The 16084-nt window shown below is 52.2% G+C and overlaps 1 protein-coding gene across 4 annotated transcripts in view; it reads left to right on the top strand.

The window, feature by feature from the left end:
• Positions 1-16084, top strand: part of PKNOX2 (PBX/knotted 1 homeobox 2) — a 316349-nt gene that overhangs the window by 56012 nt on the left and 244253 nt on the right. For all 4 annotated transcript variants that reach the window (XM_065417140.1, XM_065417139.1, XM_065417138.1 and 1 more), the window contains exon 2: positions 15757-15896. In XM_065417140.1, coding sequence (XP_065273212.1) covers positions 15757-15896 — 140 coding nt within the window. The remainder of the gene's footprint in view (positions 1-15756; positions 15897-16084) is intronic.

Raw genomic sequence — 16084 nt, 5'->3', positions numbered from 1 at the left:
ATACATCACAGTGAGAGGTTTAAGAAGCTCAATCTATTTAGTTTTATTCAAGAGAAGATTTAGGGCTTGTTTACACAGTGGTTTAGTGGATACTGGAGGGCTGTAAAATTTTAGTCCACACTAGTGTGTCGTGCACTAACTGGCCCATGCGGACTCTGCTGACATGCACTAAAAGTTCTTCTTTGAGTGCTTGATCGTGTCGATTCCATTCTAGGTGTGCATGCACTCATATGCGTGGTTGTCGCTGTCGGTGACTTTTGCCTCAGCGGAATCTGTGAGCGCCCTCTAGAGTGCCGTGCTCATGCTGCGATATATCAGGTGCTGCCGGCCCTGAACCCTCTCAATTCCTGGTTAGTGGGAGTGCCTCTTTCCCATGCCTCATTAAGAGCCATTCAGCCTTAGGGCTTTGTAAATAGTGGTAATTGTTCTTCATAGTTATAGTTGCAGACAGTTAGTAGTTAGAGTCCCAGTGGGACTTTGCCCCCGGCGGGGCATGCCTCGGTCCCCCGGGTTCAAGCCCTGCATGGACTGTATCAGGCCTATGCCTGTTAGCGATCTCCACAGCAGCTGTCTCAAGTGCTTGGGTGAATCTCACATCAAGTTAAAGTTAAAGAAGCATGGGCTGGATGAATGGACTATAAGGTGGATAGAAAGCTGGATAGATCATCAGGCTCAACGGGTAATGATAAATGGCTCCATCTCTAGTTGGCAGCTGGTATCAAGCGGAGTGCCCCAAGGGTCGGTCCTGGGGCCTGTTTTGTTCAATATCTTCATTAATGATCTGGAAGATGGCGTGGACTGCACCCTGGGCAAGTTTGCAGATGACACTAAACTGGGAGGAGTGGTAGATACGCTGGAGGGTAGGGATAGGATACAGAGGGACCTAGATAAATTAGAGGATTGGGCCAAAAGAAATCTGATGAGGTTCAACAAGGACAAGTGCAGAGTCCTGCACTTAGGATGGAAGAATCCCATGCACTGCTACAGACTAGGGACCGAATGGCTAGGCAGCAGTTCTGCAGAAAAGGACCTAGGGGTTACAGTGGACGAGAAGCTGAATATGAGTCAACAGTGTGCCATTGTTACCAAGAAGGCTAACAGCATTTTGGGCTGTATAAGTAGCAGCATTGCCAGCAGATCGAGGGACGTGATCATTCCCCTCTATTTCAGCATTGGTGAGGCTTCATCTGGAGTACTGTGTCCAGTTTTGGGCCCCACTGGGCCGGTGCAACCACTAGATGAACTAGGTGGCTGCCTAGTGGTTGAGGGCGCCTAAAAGCCCACTCAGGCGAGGAGGTGGAGTGTAGGTGAGCTGGGGCAGGGGGGGCTCGGGGAGGGCTGCCCGCAGTAATGGGGGGGGGTGCACAGGGGAACCGCTCCCCACCCCAGATCACCTCCACTCTGCCTCCTCTGCTGAGCACACAGCCCCCACTCTAAATTTCCTCCAATCGGCACCACAAGCCTGGGAGGGGAGGAGAATTAGAGTGGCGCCGGTGTGCTCAGCAGAGGAGGCGGAGCGGAGATGAGCTGGGGTGGGCTCCCCGGGCAGGGTTAGCTTCCACGGGGGGGCGGGGGGGCTCCCCGGGCGGGGTTAGCTGCAGAGGGGGGGTAGCTGCTGCTGCGGGGGGCTCCCCGGGCGGGAGGGGGCGGCGGGCTGGGTTAGCTGCCGCGGCGGGCAGGGTTAGCTACCGCTGGGGGGCTCCTCTGGTGGGGGGGGGGTGTGGTTAGCTGCCATGGGGAGGGGGCAGGGTAAGCTGGGTGGGGGGTGGCGCAAGGTGGAAGTTTCGCCTAGGGCACGAAACTTCCTTGCACCGGCCCTGGGCCCCACACTACAAGAAGGATGTGGAAAAATTGGAAAGAGTCCAGCGGAGGGCAACAAAAATGATTAGGGGGCTGGAGCACATGGCTTATGAGGAGAGACTGAGGGAACTGGGATTATTTAGTCTGTAGAAGAGAAGAATGAGGGGGGATCAGTGGTAACAGATGACAGAACAAGGAGTAATGTTCTCAAGTTGCAGTGGGGGAGGTTTAGGTTGGATATTAGGAAAATCTTTTTCACTAGGAGGGTGGTGAAGCACTGGAATGGGTTACCTAGGGAGGTGGTGGAATCTCCTTCCTTAGAGGTTTTTAAGGTCAGGCTTGACAAAGCCCTGGCTGGGATGATTTATTTGGGGATTGGTCCTGCTTTGAGCAGGGTGTTGGACTAGATGACCTCCTGAGGTCCCTTCCAACTCTGTGATTCTATGATTCTATGATCAAGGAGAAGTGCTGCATTTGTAAGAACTTTTGGCCACAAACTCAGAAGGAACGGGATATCTGTTTCAGAACTCTCCTAATGGAGTCAGCCCTTCGCCTGGCGTCCGAGCCCTCCCGCCAAGAATCAGCAAGTATCTCGGCATCGGTGTGTACTGCACCCCCGGCACCAGGCTCCACCAGGCACTGATCAACATCTCTGGTGCCTAAGAGGAAGGTGTGGAAGCACGGCTCCCTGGCACCAGGCAAAAAGGTCCAAGGGTCTTGGGGCAAGGGACCTAGTTCGGCAAATGCGCGCCTCTCCAGTTGGGGCTCTGAGCCCCTCAAAAAGTGCGTCACTGACTCAGGCAGGGACAGCAAGTTATATGGGACCGTGGTGCCTGGGCTCCAGCAATATTCAGGGCCCGGGGGCTCAGCTCCACCAATGTCTGGGGCCAGGTCTCTCCCCTGGCCCCACTTGCTCCCCTGCGCACCTCCCCCGGGCCCCAGAGCATCCCTACCTCAAGCCAGTGGCTGCCTCCTACAGCTCCGTGCTGCATTCTGCTCTGCTGGCTCCCGGCATCAACTGCCGCTGCAGGTCCTAGTGCCCCCCAACCGCTAGTGCCAGGGCAGTCTGACCCTGACCCTGCCCTTCCGCCTCAGACCCTTCCCTTTTCTGGCAGGACCCTCCAACAGCACAGGGGGCTCCCCTGCCCGCAGTCACCACTCCTGCCCCATGCTGGGCAAGGGGCAGCCCCACCCCCAGTGAGGCTACAGTGAGGGCAGCAGCGGGGGACGAGGTGCACATGTGATGGCAGCCCCCCCGGCACTCACCACAGGGGAGGCGAGGGGGATTCCTGGACCTGAGAGGGGACCATGGAGCATATGCAGTAATAGTATGCTGCCGGGCGGGACAGGGGGGCCCTTCCCCCAGAGCTCACTGCTGCCAGTGGGGAGAGGGCTGGTGGGAGTCCTCCTCTCTGGCCCCAATCCCCAGGGCAGCCCTCCTGCATCCCAAACTCCTCATCCCCAGCCCCACCCCACCCCAGAGCCCGCACCACCAGTCAGAGCCCTCACCACCCCACACCCCAACCCTCTGCCCTAGCCCTGAGCCCCTCCCACACTCCAAACCCCTCATCACCAGCCCCATCCCAGAGCCCTCACATTTTAAAATTATTTTTAAAAATATATATCAGCTTACAAGGCAGGTGTGGGGGGGGTGGGACTTGGACCTGATCTGGGCACCACCAAAAATTATACAAACCTGCCACCTCTGGACCCAGGGGAGTGGTATGTGATCCAAGCCCCTGCTGGCACTGGCACCTGTCCAGGCCTCCCCGGCACGGAGAGAGCAAAGGCCTCCACCAGCGCTGTTGATGCAGCAGGATGTGGCAAAGGCTCCCCAAGATGGCATGCCAGCTTCCATGATTCCTCAGGGTTAATGGAGCATCGACACGCCTCTGAGACAAGACAGCGCTCCCCACCACAACGCCGCAAATCCCTGGAGTCACAGCCCAGATCCTGTGGGGCTCACCCCCAGTCATGGGCATTGCAATCGCGGTCACCGCCACCCAGGCGCAGTTTGCCTGAAGATCGACTTCAGTCTCCATATTACCGGCACCACTCACCCTCCTACCGGTTGGCCTCTTATTGAAGATCCCCATCACCTGCCATGTAGGAACACTCGCCATCCAGGCTCTGGTCTCCCAGGCACTGCTACCAATCGCCCCAGTACCAATGCCGCTCATCCCACTCCGGGCACCGGTCTCCGATGGCAGCCGTTAGCAGGCACACTCAGGCATCAACAGCTCCTCCATTGTAACCAGAAGGGGACTTCTCAAGTACGGCGGGCTGGGTTAGCCCCTCGCCCAGGTCTCACCGGCATGATAGGGGCTCCGAGACCACGTCAACTTTGGCACAGCAGTGGTATCAAGGCCAGTGGCCAAACCAGTGGCCTTATTGGGGTGCATGGGGAATGCTGGTCATGGCAATGTCCTCTTCCCAATGCTCTTTGGCTGCCACCTCAGAGCAATAGCAGGCGGCACCAGTAGCATCGGTGTCACCTGGCTCAGTGCATGCAGATCGCGCAGAGGTCGGAGTAGAGGAAGCGATACCCACCCCTAAACCTCCCTCCCCAGTGGTGGATGAAGCCCTACCTGGAAAGAAGATTTCAGATACTACAGGGCTCTTTGATTTAGCGGATAAAGGCATGAGAAAATCCAATTCTTGGAAGCTGTAGCTAGAAAATATCAAATTGTAAGTAAAGCACAAATCTTTGACAGTGGTGTTGGAGCATTGCTCACTCCTCGCTTACAGACAGCCCCCCAACCTGAAGCAAATACTCACCAGCAACTACACACCACACCACAGAAACACTAACCCAGGAACCAATCCCTGTAACAAACCCCGTTGCCTTCTCTGTCTCCATATCTACTCTAGCAACACCATCAGAGGACCCAACCACACCAGCCACACCATCAGGGGCTCATTCACCTGCACATCTACTAATATGATACATGCTATCATGTGCCAGCAATGCCCCTCTGCCAGGTACATTGGCCAAACCGGACAGTTTCTACGTAAAAGGATAAATGGACACAAATCAGACATCAGGAATGGTAACATACAAAAGTCAGTAGGTGAACACGTCAATCTCCCTGGACATTCAATAACAGATTTAAAAGTAGCCATTCTTCAACAAAAAAACTTCAAAAACAGACTTCAAAGAGAAACAGCAGAGCTATAATTCATTTGCAAACTTAACACCATCGATTTGGGCTTGAATAGGGACTGGGAGTGGCTGGCTTACTACAAAAGCAATTTCCCCTCTCTTGGTATTGACACCTCCTCATCAATTATTGGGAGTGGACAACATCCACCCTGACTAAATTGGCCTTCAACATTGGTTCTCCACTTGTAAGGTAACTCCCTTCTCTTCATGTGCCAATATACATTTATGCCTGTATCTGTAATTTTCACTCCATGCAGCTGAAGAAGTGAGTTTTTTACCCACAAAAGCTTATGCCCAAATAAATCTGTTAGTCTTTAAGGTGCCACCGGACTCCTCATTGTTTTTGTGGATACAGACTAACATGGCTACCCCTTTGATACTTGTATAATTACAGTTACCATCAACAGCCCATTAGCTGGTTGTTCCTAAGTCTGCCATTATAAGACAAAAATGACAAAATCTTCATGCTCTCAAACGTTTAGGAGCAGAAAGACAGACAGATTTCCACAATGAGCAAACCTTCAAAAAAGTGAACCACCAGGTCAGAGAGACTCCCATTCCGTGTGTGAAATTTAATAGACTAGCCAAAGCATGTTGAGGAAAGGTGGGACAGCAGCTCCTAGCTTTAACTTCAGGAAAGGTGAAAGGGGCTTAATTACACAACTTCACACTCTATGAAGTGGCAAAGCAGGGACGCCTGTGAAGTTCCCAGTCAAGCTGTGCTTGCTCTGTCTGGTGCTCAGTATTCTTCTTTGGGCTGGTCCACACTAACCCCCCACTTCGAACTAAGGTACGCAACTTCAGCTACGTGAATAACATAACTGAAGTTGAAGTACCTTAGTTCGAACTTACCGCGGGTCCAGATGCGGCAGGCAGGCTCCCCCGTCGATTGCGCGTACTCCTCTCGCAGAGCAGGAGTACCGGCGTCGACGGCGAGCACTTCCGGGATCGATCCGGGATCGATTTATCGCGTCTAGACAAGACACGATAAATCGATCCCAGAAGATCAATTGCTTACCGCCAGACCTGGAGGTAGGTATAGACGTACCCTTTGAGATAGTTGATGTCCTGGTTAGAGCACAGCACTGGACAAAGGAGCTGGTTTCTATTCAATTCCTACTACAACAGGCACTCTGTGGCAAGGGGTGCAATAAAGGTGAATAATCTCTGTACTTTGGATAACAAATTAGTTGGAAGAGTTTCAGGGATTTTTTTTTTTTTTAACCACAAACCTATGTAGCTAGACAATAAAATCTGCTTTATTTTAACATTGCTTTGCAAATCAAGAGTAAATGCTGTGACTCTTGTTTCTCCAGCATTGTTACTCTTTGTGTTACACCCAACAGAAAAACAAACTGGGTATTCATCCGTTCAGTTAATGAATGATCGGTGTGTTTCCTTTGCCCTAGCTGTGCACTCAGAGCGCATTAAGGCAGCTGCCATGCATTCCTTCCCCCTACCCCAAACATTGGTTTGTGATTACTATTCTATTTTTAATCTGAAGATACTCATCCACAGCTGCTTGTCTTATGTTTCCCTGATATGACTCGGTGCTCAGCTCTGGGACATTTGTACAAAGTAGCCAAACACAGAGAAGATTTCAGTTTGTAGCCTAATCTCTGCCATTGCTGATTTATCCCTTGTTTTCATGTCATTGTGTGGGAGGCTGTTTTGGCAGTGTTGAAATGATTGGCTGTGCAGGCAGTCTCTCTGTCCAGAGGTATTGTACACAAATTTGACTCAAGCTGCAGAAGGCATTCTTATTATCTAAGTAACCTTCAGGAGGAAACAGGGGAAGAATGGAATCTAAATCCCCTGATTTCCAAATTCACTCCAAGTTTGGGTTATTGCAAACACCCTCAGGGCTTGGCTACATTTGCGAGTTAGAGCACATTAAAGCAACCCTGGGCGCCCTAGCTCACTACCCATCCACACTGGCAAGGCACGTAGAGCGCTCTGACTCCAGGGCCAGAGCGCTCCTGGTACTCCACCTCAGCGAGAAGATTAATGCTTGGTGCGCATTGGCTGAAACGCCCGGGTGTCAATGTGAACGAGGTGTTGCATTACTGCGCTCTGATCAGCCTCCAGAAACATCCCATAATCCCCTTAAGTTAAGTGCCACTCTTGTCATTGTTTGTAATCGCTGCAGGAATGCGGATATGCCCTTTGAAAGCTCCATTTCTGACAGCCGGCATGCTTATCTGCTCCGAGACAAAGCAACCATTACTGTGGAATGCTGTGTGTGAGAGAGAGAGAGGCGGGGGAGAAGGGGGGTCTACTGCTGTCTGAACTTACAAGATAGCATGCTGACATGCTCTCAACCCCCCAAAAACCCACTCTCTCTCCCCACATATACACAACACACTCCCTGTCACACTCCACCCCCCCCATTTGAAAAGCACGTTGCAACCACTTGCATGCTGGGATAGCTACCACAATGCACTGCACTCTGTGGTCATTACAAGAGCTGCTAATGTGGCCACGCCAGTGCGCTTGCAGCCATCAGTGTGGACAGATTGCAGCGCTTTTCCTACTGCGCTCTACGAAGGCTGGTTTAACTCAAAGCGCTCTACATCTGGAAGTGTAGCCATGCCCTCAGTTTTCACATTTCCACCACCCTTGGAATACGTTGTCACGGACTCACAGATCGTGCCCACTCGTGGCCCTGTGCGGTCCGTGGGGGGTGCCCCTTTCAGTGAGACAGCCCTTTTCGGGCGTCCACTCTCTCTCGGGAGTTAAGCCCCTCCGCCTCCTGGAGCTGCACCTCTCTGAGCCTTAGCGCATCTGTCTCTGCCGTGGGCCCCCTCAGGGAGTCCACTCGCTCTGGACCCCCCGGGCCTCCGCCCCCGAAGGGGACGAAGCAACCCTGTTCTCTAGACCAGCGTGACTCTCAGCCAGCATAAAACAGGAGGGTTTATTGAGCATTGAACACAGCACAGGAAACTCTCTGACCCTCAGGCCTGGCCTCCCTCCGCACAGCACATCCCAGTCTCTCCCTGCATCCAGGTGGGCTCTGCCTGCTCCCCCTCTCCAGCCCAGAGCCCCCCTGCTTCCCAGCTGGGCATCTGAGATCACCGGCCCCAAGCCCCGCCTCTGTCCATTGTCTTCTCTCCAGGTAAACAGGGTCCCCTCGGGCTCCTGTCTTCTGGCCCCCTCTGTCTGGAACTGGCTGGTTAGGTCATGGGGTCCTCTCTTCATGGCCCATTGTCCTCCCACTGTCCAGAACCGGCTGCTGGGTCTCCGGGTCGCCAGGTCACCAGTCGCTGGTGTATCCACCCTCCAGGCCATTGGCTGGGGTCCCAAGTTCCCTCTCCAGTCCTCTGTAACAACAAACTCCCTCTCCCCCCACTCGTTAAACCAGTAACACCCAGGGAAACCGAGTCCCACCCCCTCTGCATGCAAACCATTGGAAAACAAGGAAAAAACAAGAAAATCCCCCACTTCATCACATACACTATTCAGCTTTTCCTTGAAAGCCTGCTGGCATGGAGAGGCTACGCCCAGGAAAAATGAAGCAAGCACCACTTGCAGCAGACTTTATCAATCCTGAGGTGGTAACAGGCCACTTCATTTTGAATGGTCTCTTAGAATATGTGTTAACTATGTATGCTAAACAATCTGTTCCACCTTTTATTTAGCTGTGACACTCTGAGTACCTTTCATGGACCTCAAGGAGTGCTCTGTGTAGCTTGAAAGCTTGTCTCTTTCCCCAACAGAAGTTGGCCCAATAAAAGATATTACCTCACCCACCTTGTTTCTTTAATCAGTCATTTCATTCTCTTCAGTACCTGGCTCTAAAGAGGGACACAGCAGCAAAGTGGAACTGTCCTAACCAAACCACTGCATTCCATCAGTCCTGCTTGGGTTATCAGAACCCCTCCTAAGTTGCTAGTGTATGGAAATCCCTGTGTTTGTGGGTCAGTTTTTTTCCTTGACAGCTAGCTTTTGGGAAACCAGGGTTTATATTTATAAAAAGGACTTTCTTTAGCGTGTGCTTACACACAGTGCTGCTTACAATTAAATGCAGTGTGCTGAATTTGCTCCCAAGAGCTTTGTAGGTCTGTAACTTCACTGGTCAATCATCTCATCTTTCCCTGGAGTGAAATGCAGAAAATGTCTTTATTAGAGGTATGGAACAGCTTGCATATGAGGAGAGCTTAATAAGACTGGGACTTTTCAGCTTGGAAAAGAGACGACTAAGGGGGATATGATAGAGGTCTATAAAATCATGACTGGTGTGGCGAAAGTAAATAACACAAGAGCTAGGGGTCACCAAATGAAATTAATAGGAACTCCTTGCCAGAGAATGTTGTGAAGGCCAAGACTATAACAGAGTTCAAAAAAGAACTAGATAAGTTCATGGAGGATAGGTCCATCGATGGCTATTAGCCAGGATGGGGCAGGGATGGTGTCCCTAGCCTGTTTGCCAGAAACTGGGAAGGGGCACCAGCGGACAAATCACTTGATGATTACCTGTTCTGTTCATTCCCTCTGGGGCACCTGGCATTGGCCACTGTCGGAAGACAGGATAATGGGTTAGATGGATCTTTGGTCTGACCCAGTATGGTCGTGCTTATGTTCTTATGTCCCTCTCAGCTGATGTCTCTTTGGAAACTGTGAAATGACCGTCTTTATGTATTCAAAATTACGTAGCTCTTGCCACCCTCCTCCCCTCCCCCTCCACTTGCACCCTGGATAGAAATGTGGTGAAGCAGAGAGAAGTCTCTCCTCTCATGCTGACCCTTGGATAATATTAACAGTCAGTATAGGGGAACACAGATTATTGTCAAATTGCACTGGATCTGGAGCAATGCAAAATGTTGTGTTCTGCCATAGTTTCTCAGGAATTCACCTCCATTTGTATAAAGAAATTGAAGTGCAATGGGTAAAAGGAAGAGACATTCAACAGAGTAAGGAAAATCAAATGAAGGCAAAGGTCCCCCTCCCCAAACATGTTCAGGAGGAGAGAGGGATTGGAGCAGTTGGTTGGGAAGGGGTAAGGAATTCACACTGCTCTGGAATATTTGTATGGATGTTAAAGTGTATTTCTCTGATTCAGTTGGTGACAGCTGATGAATTGGACCGTTGTTAATTTTGTGTGACCTTTGGATAAGATTTGAGAGCTGCAGCATTTCCTCTCCTTCAACAGGGCTAAGGGTTACTGGTGGGTAGCTGGGTGATGACAATAGGAATTGGTGGGAATTATATTTGGAAAAATAAAAAATAAAATGTTAGAAATTCTAATAAGAAATGGCTTGTTCCGCATTTCAATCCAGATGCTAATTCCTTGGGGTGTGTACTGTTAAATGTACTGACTTTTCAGCTACTTGTTCCCAAAATACTAGTCTGGAAATGCAATGGTTTGTCTGAATCCTGGCTTCTGGTGGAGAGAGAGGCAAATGGGTGGTACAGTGGGGAGGCACCAGATCTGTACACTGTTCCTAGTGAAAAGAATGTCTTTGTGTTTGTCAAGGTTCCTTCCCCACTCTGAACTCTAGGGTACAGATGTGGGGACCTGCATGAGAACCTCTATGCTTAACTACCAGCTTAGATCTGGTTTCGCTGCCACCACCCAAATTATTTATGAGTCATTTGGGAAACTCTGTCTACCTCCCCCCCAGAATATCTCCCTCCCAAGTACTATCACCCTTCCCTGGGTAGCCTTAAGAGACTCCTCCACCAATTTCCTGGTGAACACCGATCCAAACCCTTGGATCTTAAAACAAGGAGAAATTAACCATTCCCCCTCCTTTCCCCCACCAATTCCTGGTGAGTCCAGATCCAACCCCCTCGGATCTTAAAACAAGGAAAAATCAACCAGGTTCTTAAAAAGAAGGCTTTTTAATTAAAGAAAGAAAGGTAAAAATCATCTCTGTAAAATCAGGATGGAAAATAACTTTACAGGGTAATCAGAATCAAAGAGCCCAGAGGAACCCTCTCTAGCCTTAGGTTCAAAGTTACAGCAAACAGAGGTAAACCCTCTAGCAAAAGGAACATTTACAAGTTGAGAAAACAAAGATAAAACTAACACGCCTTGCCTGGCTGTACTTACAAGTTTGAAATATGAGAGACTTGTTTAGAAAGATTTGGAGAGCATGGATTGATGTCTGGTCCATCTTAGTCCCAAGAGCGAACACACCCAAAACCAAAGAGCACAAACAAAAGCCTTCCCCCTCCCCAAGATTTGAAAGTATCTTGTTCCCTTATTGGTCCTTTGGGTCAGGTGTCAGCCAGGTTACCCGAGCTTCTTAACCCTTTACAGGTAAAAGGATTTTGGTGTCTCTGGCCAGGAGGGATTTTATAGTATTGTACACAGGAGGGTTGTTACCCTTCCCTTTATAGTTATGACAGTGTTTTACTACAGGGTAAGGACTATCAGGAAATTCCCTGCCTGGTACCAGAGGCCTTGTTGCCAGCCCTACTGTATTTGAGTCTCTGATTGTCTTTGGAGCTTTAATGACAAAGGGTGAACTGTGGCTTTGCCATGAGCTGTGAGCGAGGGGCAGTGTGTGGTCATGCTGCCCCTGGAGCAAACCAAGGGGAAGATTGTGGCTCAGAGGCACAGTCTCCTCTCTGGATGGGTCCCCACTTACTCTGAAGGGGAAATACCCCCATTCCAGATCCATACCTAGCATTTCAGCATAGCCAGTACATTGGGGTGGAGCCAAGGCTTTGACCACTCCCCACACGGCCCCATCCACTCTTCCTCACTTGTGCAAGGGAGTGCTGTCCTTCTCATGCTGCTACCTGCAATCCAGCGCAAGGGATTAAAGTTATGCACTCTTACTTCCTTGTGCAGCTGCCACATCTACCCGAGATCGACCATCATTCCTGAAATGTGACATTGCTGTGTGGTAATAAGTGTTTCAAGCTGTTTTGTGCTGGTACAGGGTGGGCATGAGGAACCTGACCTTTGCAGGTCAGAGATCTTTGCCAGTAAGTGCAGAGTTTATAAGTCGGTTGCTATAGCTCCAGGGTGGGAAGAAACGTGAGCAGATAGGCTCATGCAGCTTGAAAGATCTGATGTGGTCTTTTGCAAAACATGTGTGCATCTGCAAATAAAAATAGCCTTTTTATGTTTTCTTTTTATTGTTCCAGTTTTTTGTTTGCTCCCCTTTCTCCATGCTTGTCATTTCCCCTCCCCCAAACACCAGTCCCTGTCTTTTTGATTTCTTTTTTTCCTTTTGGCATGGGCTGGGATGCAATGGAAGAAATGATTTTTCACTCCAATTTTGGCCAGCTCTGGGCTCCAGCAAGGACAGCAGCACTCACTTACCAGAGCTGGGCTTTCTAAAGATAGGGTTACCATATTTTGAGCCTCCAAAAGGAGGACACTCCATGGGGCCCCGGCCCCGCCCCCAGCCCCGCCCACACCCCACCCCAACTCCGCCCCTTCCCCAAAGTCCCCGCCCCAACTCCCCCCCCTCCCCTGCTTCCCGCGAACATTTGATTCGCGGGAAGCCTGAAGCAGGTAAGGGGGGTGTGGGGGGAGGAGGCACGGCCCAGTCTGGCCCCCCCGGCGTCTCCAGCCTGGGTCGGCTCGGGCCCTGGGGTGCCGGCCCCGGGCCCGGCCCCCGGCCAAGCACCTCCGGCCCGCCCAGCACTGCCGGTCCCCGGCCCGGCCCCCGGGCCCCCGGCCGAGCACCTCCGGCCCGCCCAGCACTGCCGGTCCCCGGCCCGGCCCCCGGGCCCCCGGCCGAGCACCCCCGGCCCGCCCAGCACTGCCGGTCCCCGGCCCGGCCCCCGGCCGAGCACCCCCGGCCCGCCCAGCACTGCCGGCCCGGCCCCCGGCTCAGCACCCCCCGGCCCCGGCCCCCGGCTCGGCACCGCCGGCCCAGCCCCCGGCCCCCGGCTCGGCACCGCCGGCCCGGCCCCCGGCCCCCGGCTCGGCACCGCACCGCCGGCCCGGCCCCCGGCTCGGCACCACACCGCCGGCCCGGTCCCCGGCTCGGCCCCGCCGGTCCCTGGCCCGGCACCGCCGGCCCCCGGCTCGGCACCGCCGGCCCGACCCCCGGCCCAGCACCGCCGGCCCCGCATGTCCCGATTTTCCCGGACATGTCCGGCTTTTTGGGATTTCCCCCCGGACGGGGATTTGGAGCCCAAAAAGCCGGACATGTCTGGGAAAATCCGGACGTATGGTAACCCTATCTAAAGAGCTGTGCAGCTCTGACTTAGCTGGGCCACACACATTGCCTAAATGCTGACTCATGGGGAGGCCTTTGCATTGGCCTCCTCTGTCCTAAGAGACATGCAGCCTGGTGTTTGGTGCAGTTCAGCCAAGGCATTAAAGTCAGCATGTGGTTCCATCCTCACTCCGACTGCTGGGTCAAATTCGCTGCTGGCCTGCACCTGGTGTCGTGGTCAGAAATAGCCCAGCTTTGATGACCTGCCAGTCACATTGTAAAATTCACCTGATAGGGGTTTTTGGAGAGGGGGCTGAGGGTGTCCTGCCTAGAACAATGCAGGGTGGAATAGAACTTTCGTTGCAGGTAGCTGACTGGCAGAGCTCCTGTCTAAATGGTTCATTCCATGCTCTTGGGCTTGCTGTAATGCTAATGCTATGTTAGGGTGTCTAAACTCTTGGAGAAGTGTTGCTTTTTATTATTTACATCAAAATAAATGAGAACCAATAGGTACTCAGAATAGTAGAGATTTACACAGACTTTGCATGGCTATAAATGATAATACAAGATGCAGGGCAATGGTGGAACAGATCTGTTATTCCTGAATTTTTCATGTCAGACCCTTCCTGTCCTAAAAAGACTTGTTGTGGGGAATAGGACTAAACAATTGGGGGTCTGTCTTTTCTAATGGTTCTGGCATCCTCCAATTATGTGCTACCCCGTGGAATAGCTTCCAAGAAACATATTGACACAGAGACACACACAAAAACACCACAAGGCAATCAAGCACACCGGCACAACCCTCCAAAAAGTCACACAGACACCAATGAGATCAGCAAAACCACAGACAAAAAACATATGGTACATGATAACTAGGGCCCAGAGGTGAAAGTAAGCCGGTACGCCGGTAAGCCGTACCGGGGAGAATCGGCTTCCCCTGGTGGCAATTTAAAGGGCTTGAGGCTTCCAGCAGCGGCTAGAGCCCCGGGCCCTTTAAATTGCCGCCAGAACCCTGCTGCCGGAGCCCTGGGGATGCGGCGGCGGGGCTCGGGCAGCGATTTAAAGGGCCCAGGGCGCCTGCTGCAGCTACCGCCCTGGGCCATTTAAATCATCCCCGGAGCCCTGGGGTAGCAGTGGCGGGGCTCCGGCGGTGATTTAAAGAGCCAGGGGCTCCCGGCTGCCGCTACTGTAGTGGAGCCCCGGGCCCTTTAAAGCTCCGCCAGAGGCCGGGGCCCCCTCCGATGGTGATTTAAAGTGCCCGGGGCTCCGCTGCGGTAGTGGCAGCTGGAGCCCAGGGCCCTTTAAATCACCCCCGGGGCTCCCAGCCGCCTCTGCAGCTGGTAGCTCCGGGGTGATTTAAAGGGCCCGGGGCTCCCAGCTGCTGATGCCCCGGGCCCTTTAAATCCTGATTTAAAGCGCCCGGGGATTTAAAGGCCCCGCCTCTTCCGGTTGAGGCCCCGCCCCCTCCTAAGGACTCCGGAGTACCAGTAAGTCCTTAAAGTTACTTTCACCCGTGCTAGGGCCCCACCAAATTCATGGCCATGAAGAACGCATCATGGACCGTGAAATCTGGCCTCCCCCCATGAAATCTGGTGTTTTGTGTGCTTTTACCCTATACTATACAGATTTCACTGGGGAGACCAGCATTTCTCAAATTGGGGGTCCTGCCCAAAAGGGAATTGCAGGGGATCACAAGGTTATTTTAGGGGGGTTGTAGTATTGCCACCTTTGCTTTTGCACTACCTTCAGAGCTGAGCGGCCATAGAGAGCGGCTGTTGGATGGGCACTCAGCTCTGAAGGCAGCGCCCCGCCAGCAGCAGCGCAGAAGTAAGGGTGGCAATACCAGACCATGCCATCCTTACTTCTGCGCTGCTGTCTTCGGAGCTGGGCGGCCGGAGAGTTGCAGCTGCTGACTGGGTGCCCAGCTCTGCAGGCTGCAGCGCAGAAGGGTGGCAATACCATACCGTGCCATCCTTACTTCTGTGCTGCTGCTGGCGGCAGCTCTGCCTTCAGAGCTGGGCGCCCATCCAACAGCCGCTGCTCTCTGGCTGCCCAGCTCTGAAGACAGTGCTGGCGCCAGCAACAGCGCAGAAGTAAGGCTAGTAGTACCGCAATTCCCCTACAATAACCTTGCAACCCCCCACACCTCTTTTTTGGGTCAAGACCCCTACAATTACAACACTACGAAATTTCAGATTTAAATAGCTGAAATAAAGGAATTTATTATTTTAAAAATCCTATGACCATGAAATTGACCAAAATGGATCGCGAATTTGGTAGGGCCCTAATGATAACTCTGTGGAGAAAGGAGACAGACATACTCATAAATTCAGATACACTCACACACATGCAAACATGGACTCACTTGCACAGAGACGCACATATATAGAGGCAGTAACACACAATTCACACACATGTAAATGCACAGGCACACTCACACAGGAACACAGACAAAATGTGAGACAGAGACAGACACAGGAGCAGGACCCAGTGGCACATAAACACAGAGCTACAACCACACACATACAAGCACCCAGAGGGTCACATGCACATGATGCAACATTGATATTGCACACAAGCATAGTCACAGAGAAGTACCTCCCCTCCTTTCACTTACACATAGATCTGGTTTGTTATAAACCCCAGTGCTTTCTTGTCTTGTTTTAACAGATGACTGCCACAGCGCAACAGCCGGCTAAGGCACAGCCAGTGCACATCACAACAGCCTCGGCAGCAGCCAACACCCCAGTCCCCAGCACTCCTATTGACCCTCAGGCGCAGCTGGAGGCTGACAAGCGAGCTGTCTACAGGTACAGAGAAACTACTGCCAGGCTGCTCTTTAATGTTCCTTCCCATCACTGGAGTGGCATGTTGAGCTATTACTGCAATCTGGCCTGGGGCTAACATGTCAGCAGGAGTCTACAGAGAGGCAGTTGCTTAGGCGTCCTTCTCAATAGATTTGTCAGGAGGCAGCTTTCAGTTCACCTTAAACTAGGTG

This window comes from Emys orbicularis, chromosome 15 (genome assembly GCF_028017835.1).
Source record: "Emys orbicularis isolate rEmyOrb1 chromosome 15, rEmyOrb1.hap1, whole genome shotgun sequence".
NCBI lineage: Eukaryota > Metazoa > Chordata > Testudines > Emydidae > Emys > Emys orbicularis.
Note: the sequence above shows the minus strand (reverse complement) of the source record. Positions and strands in the feature narration are given on the sequence as shown.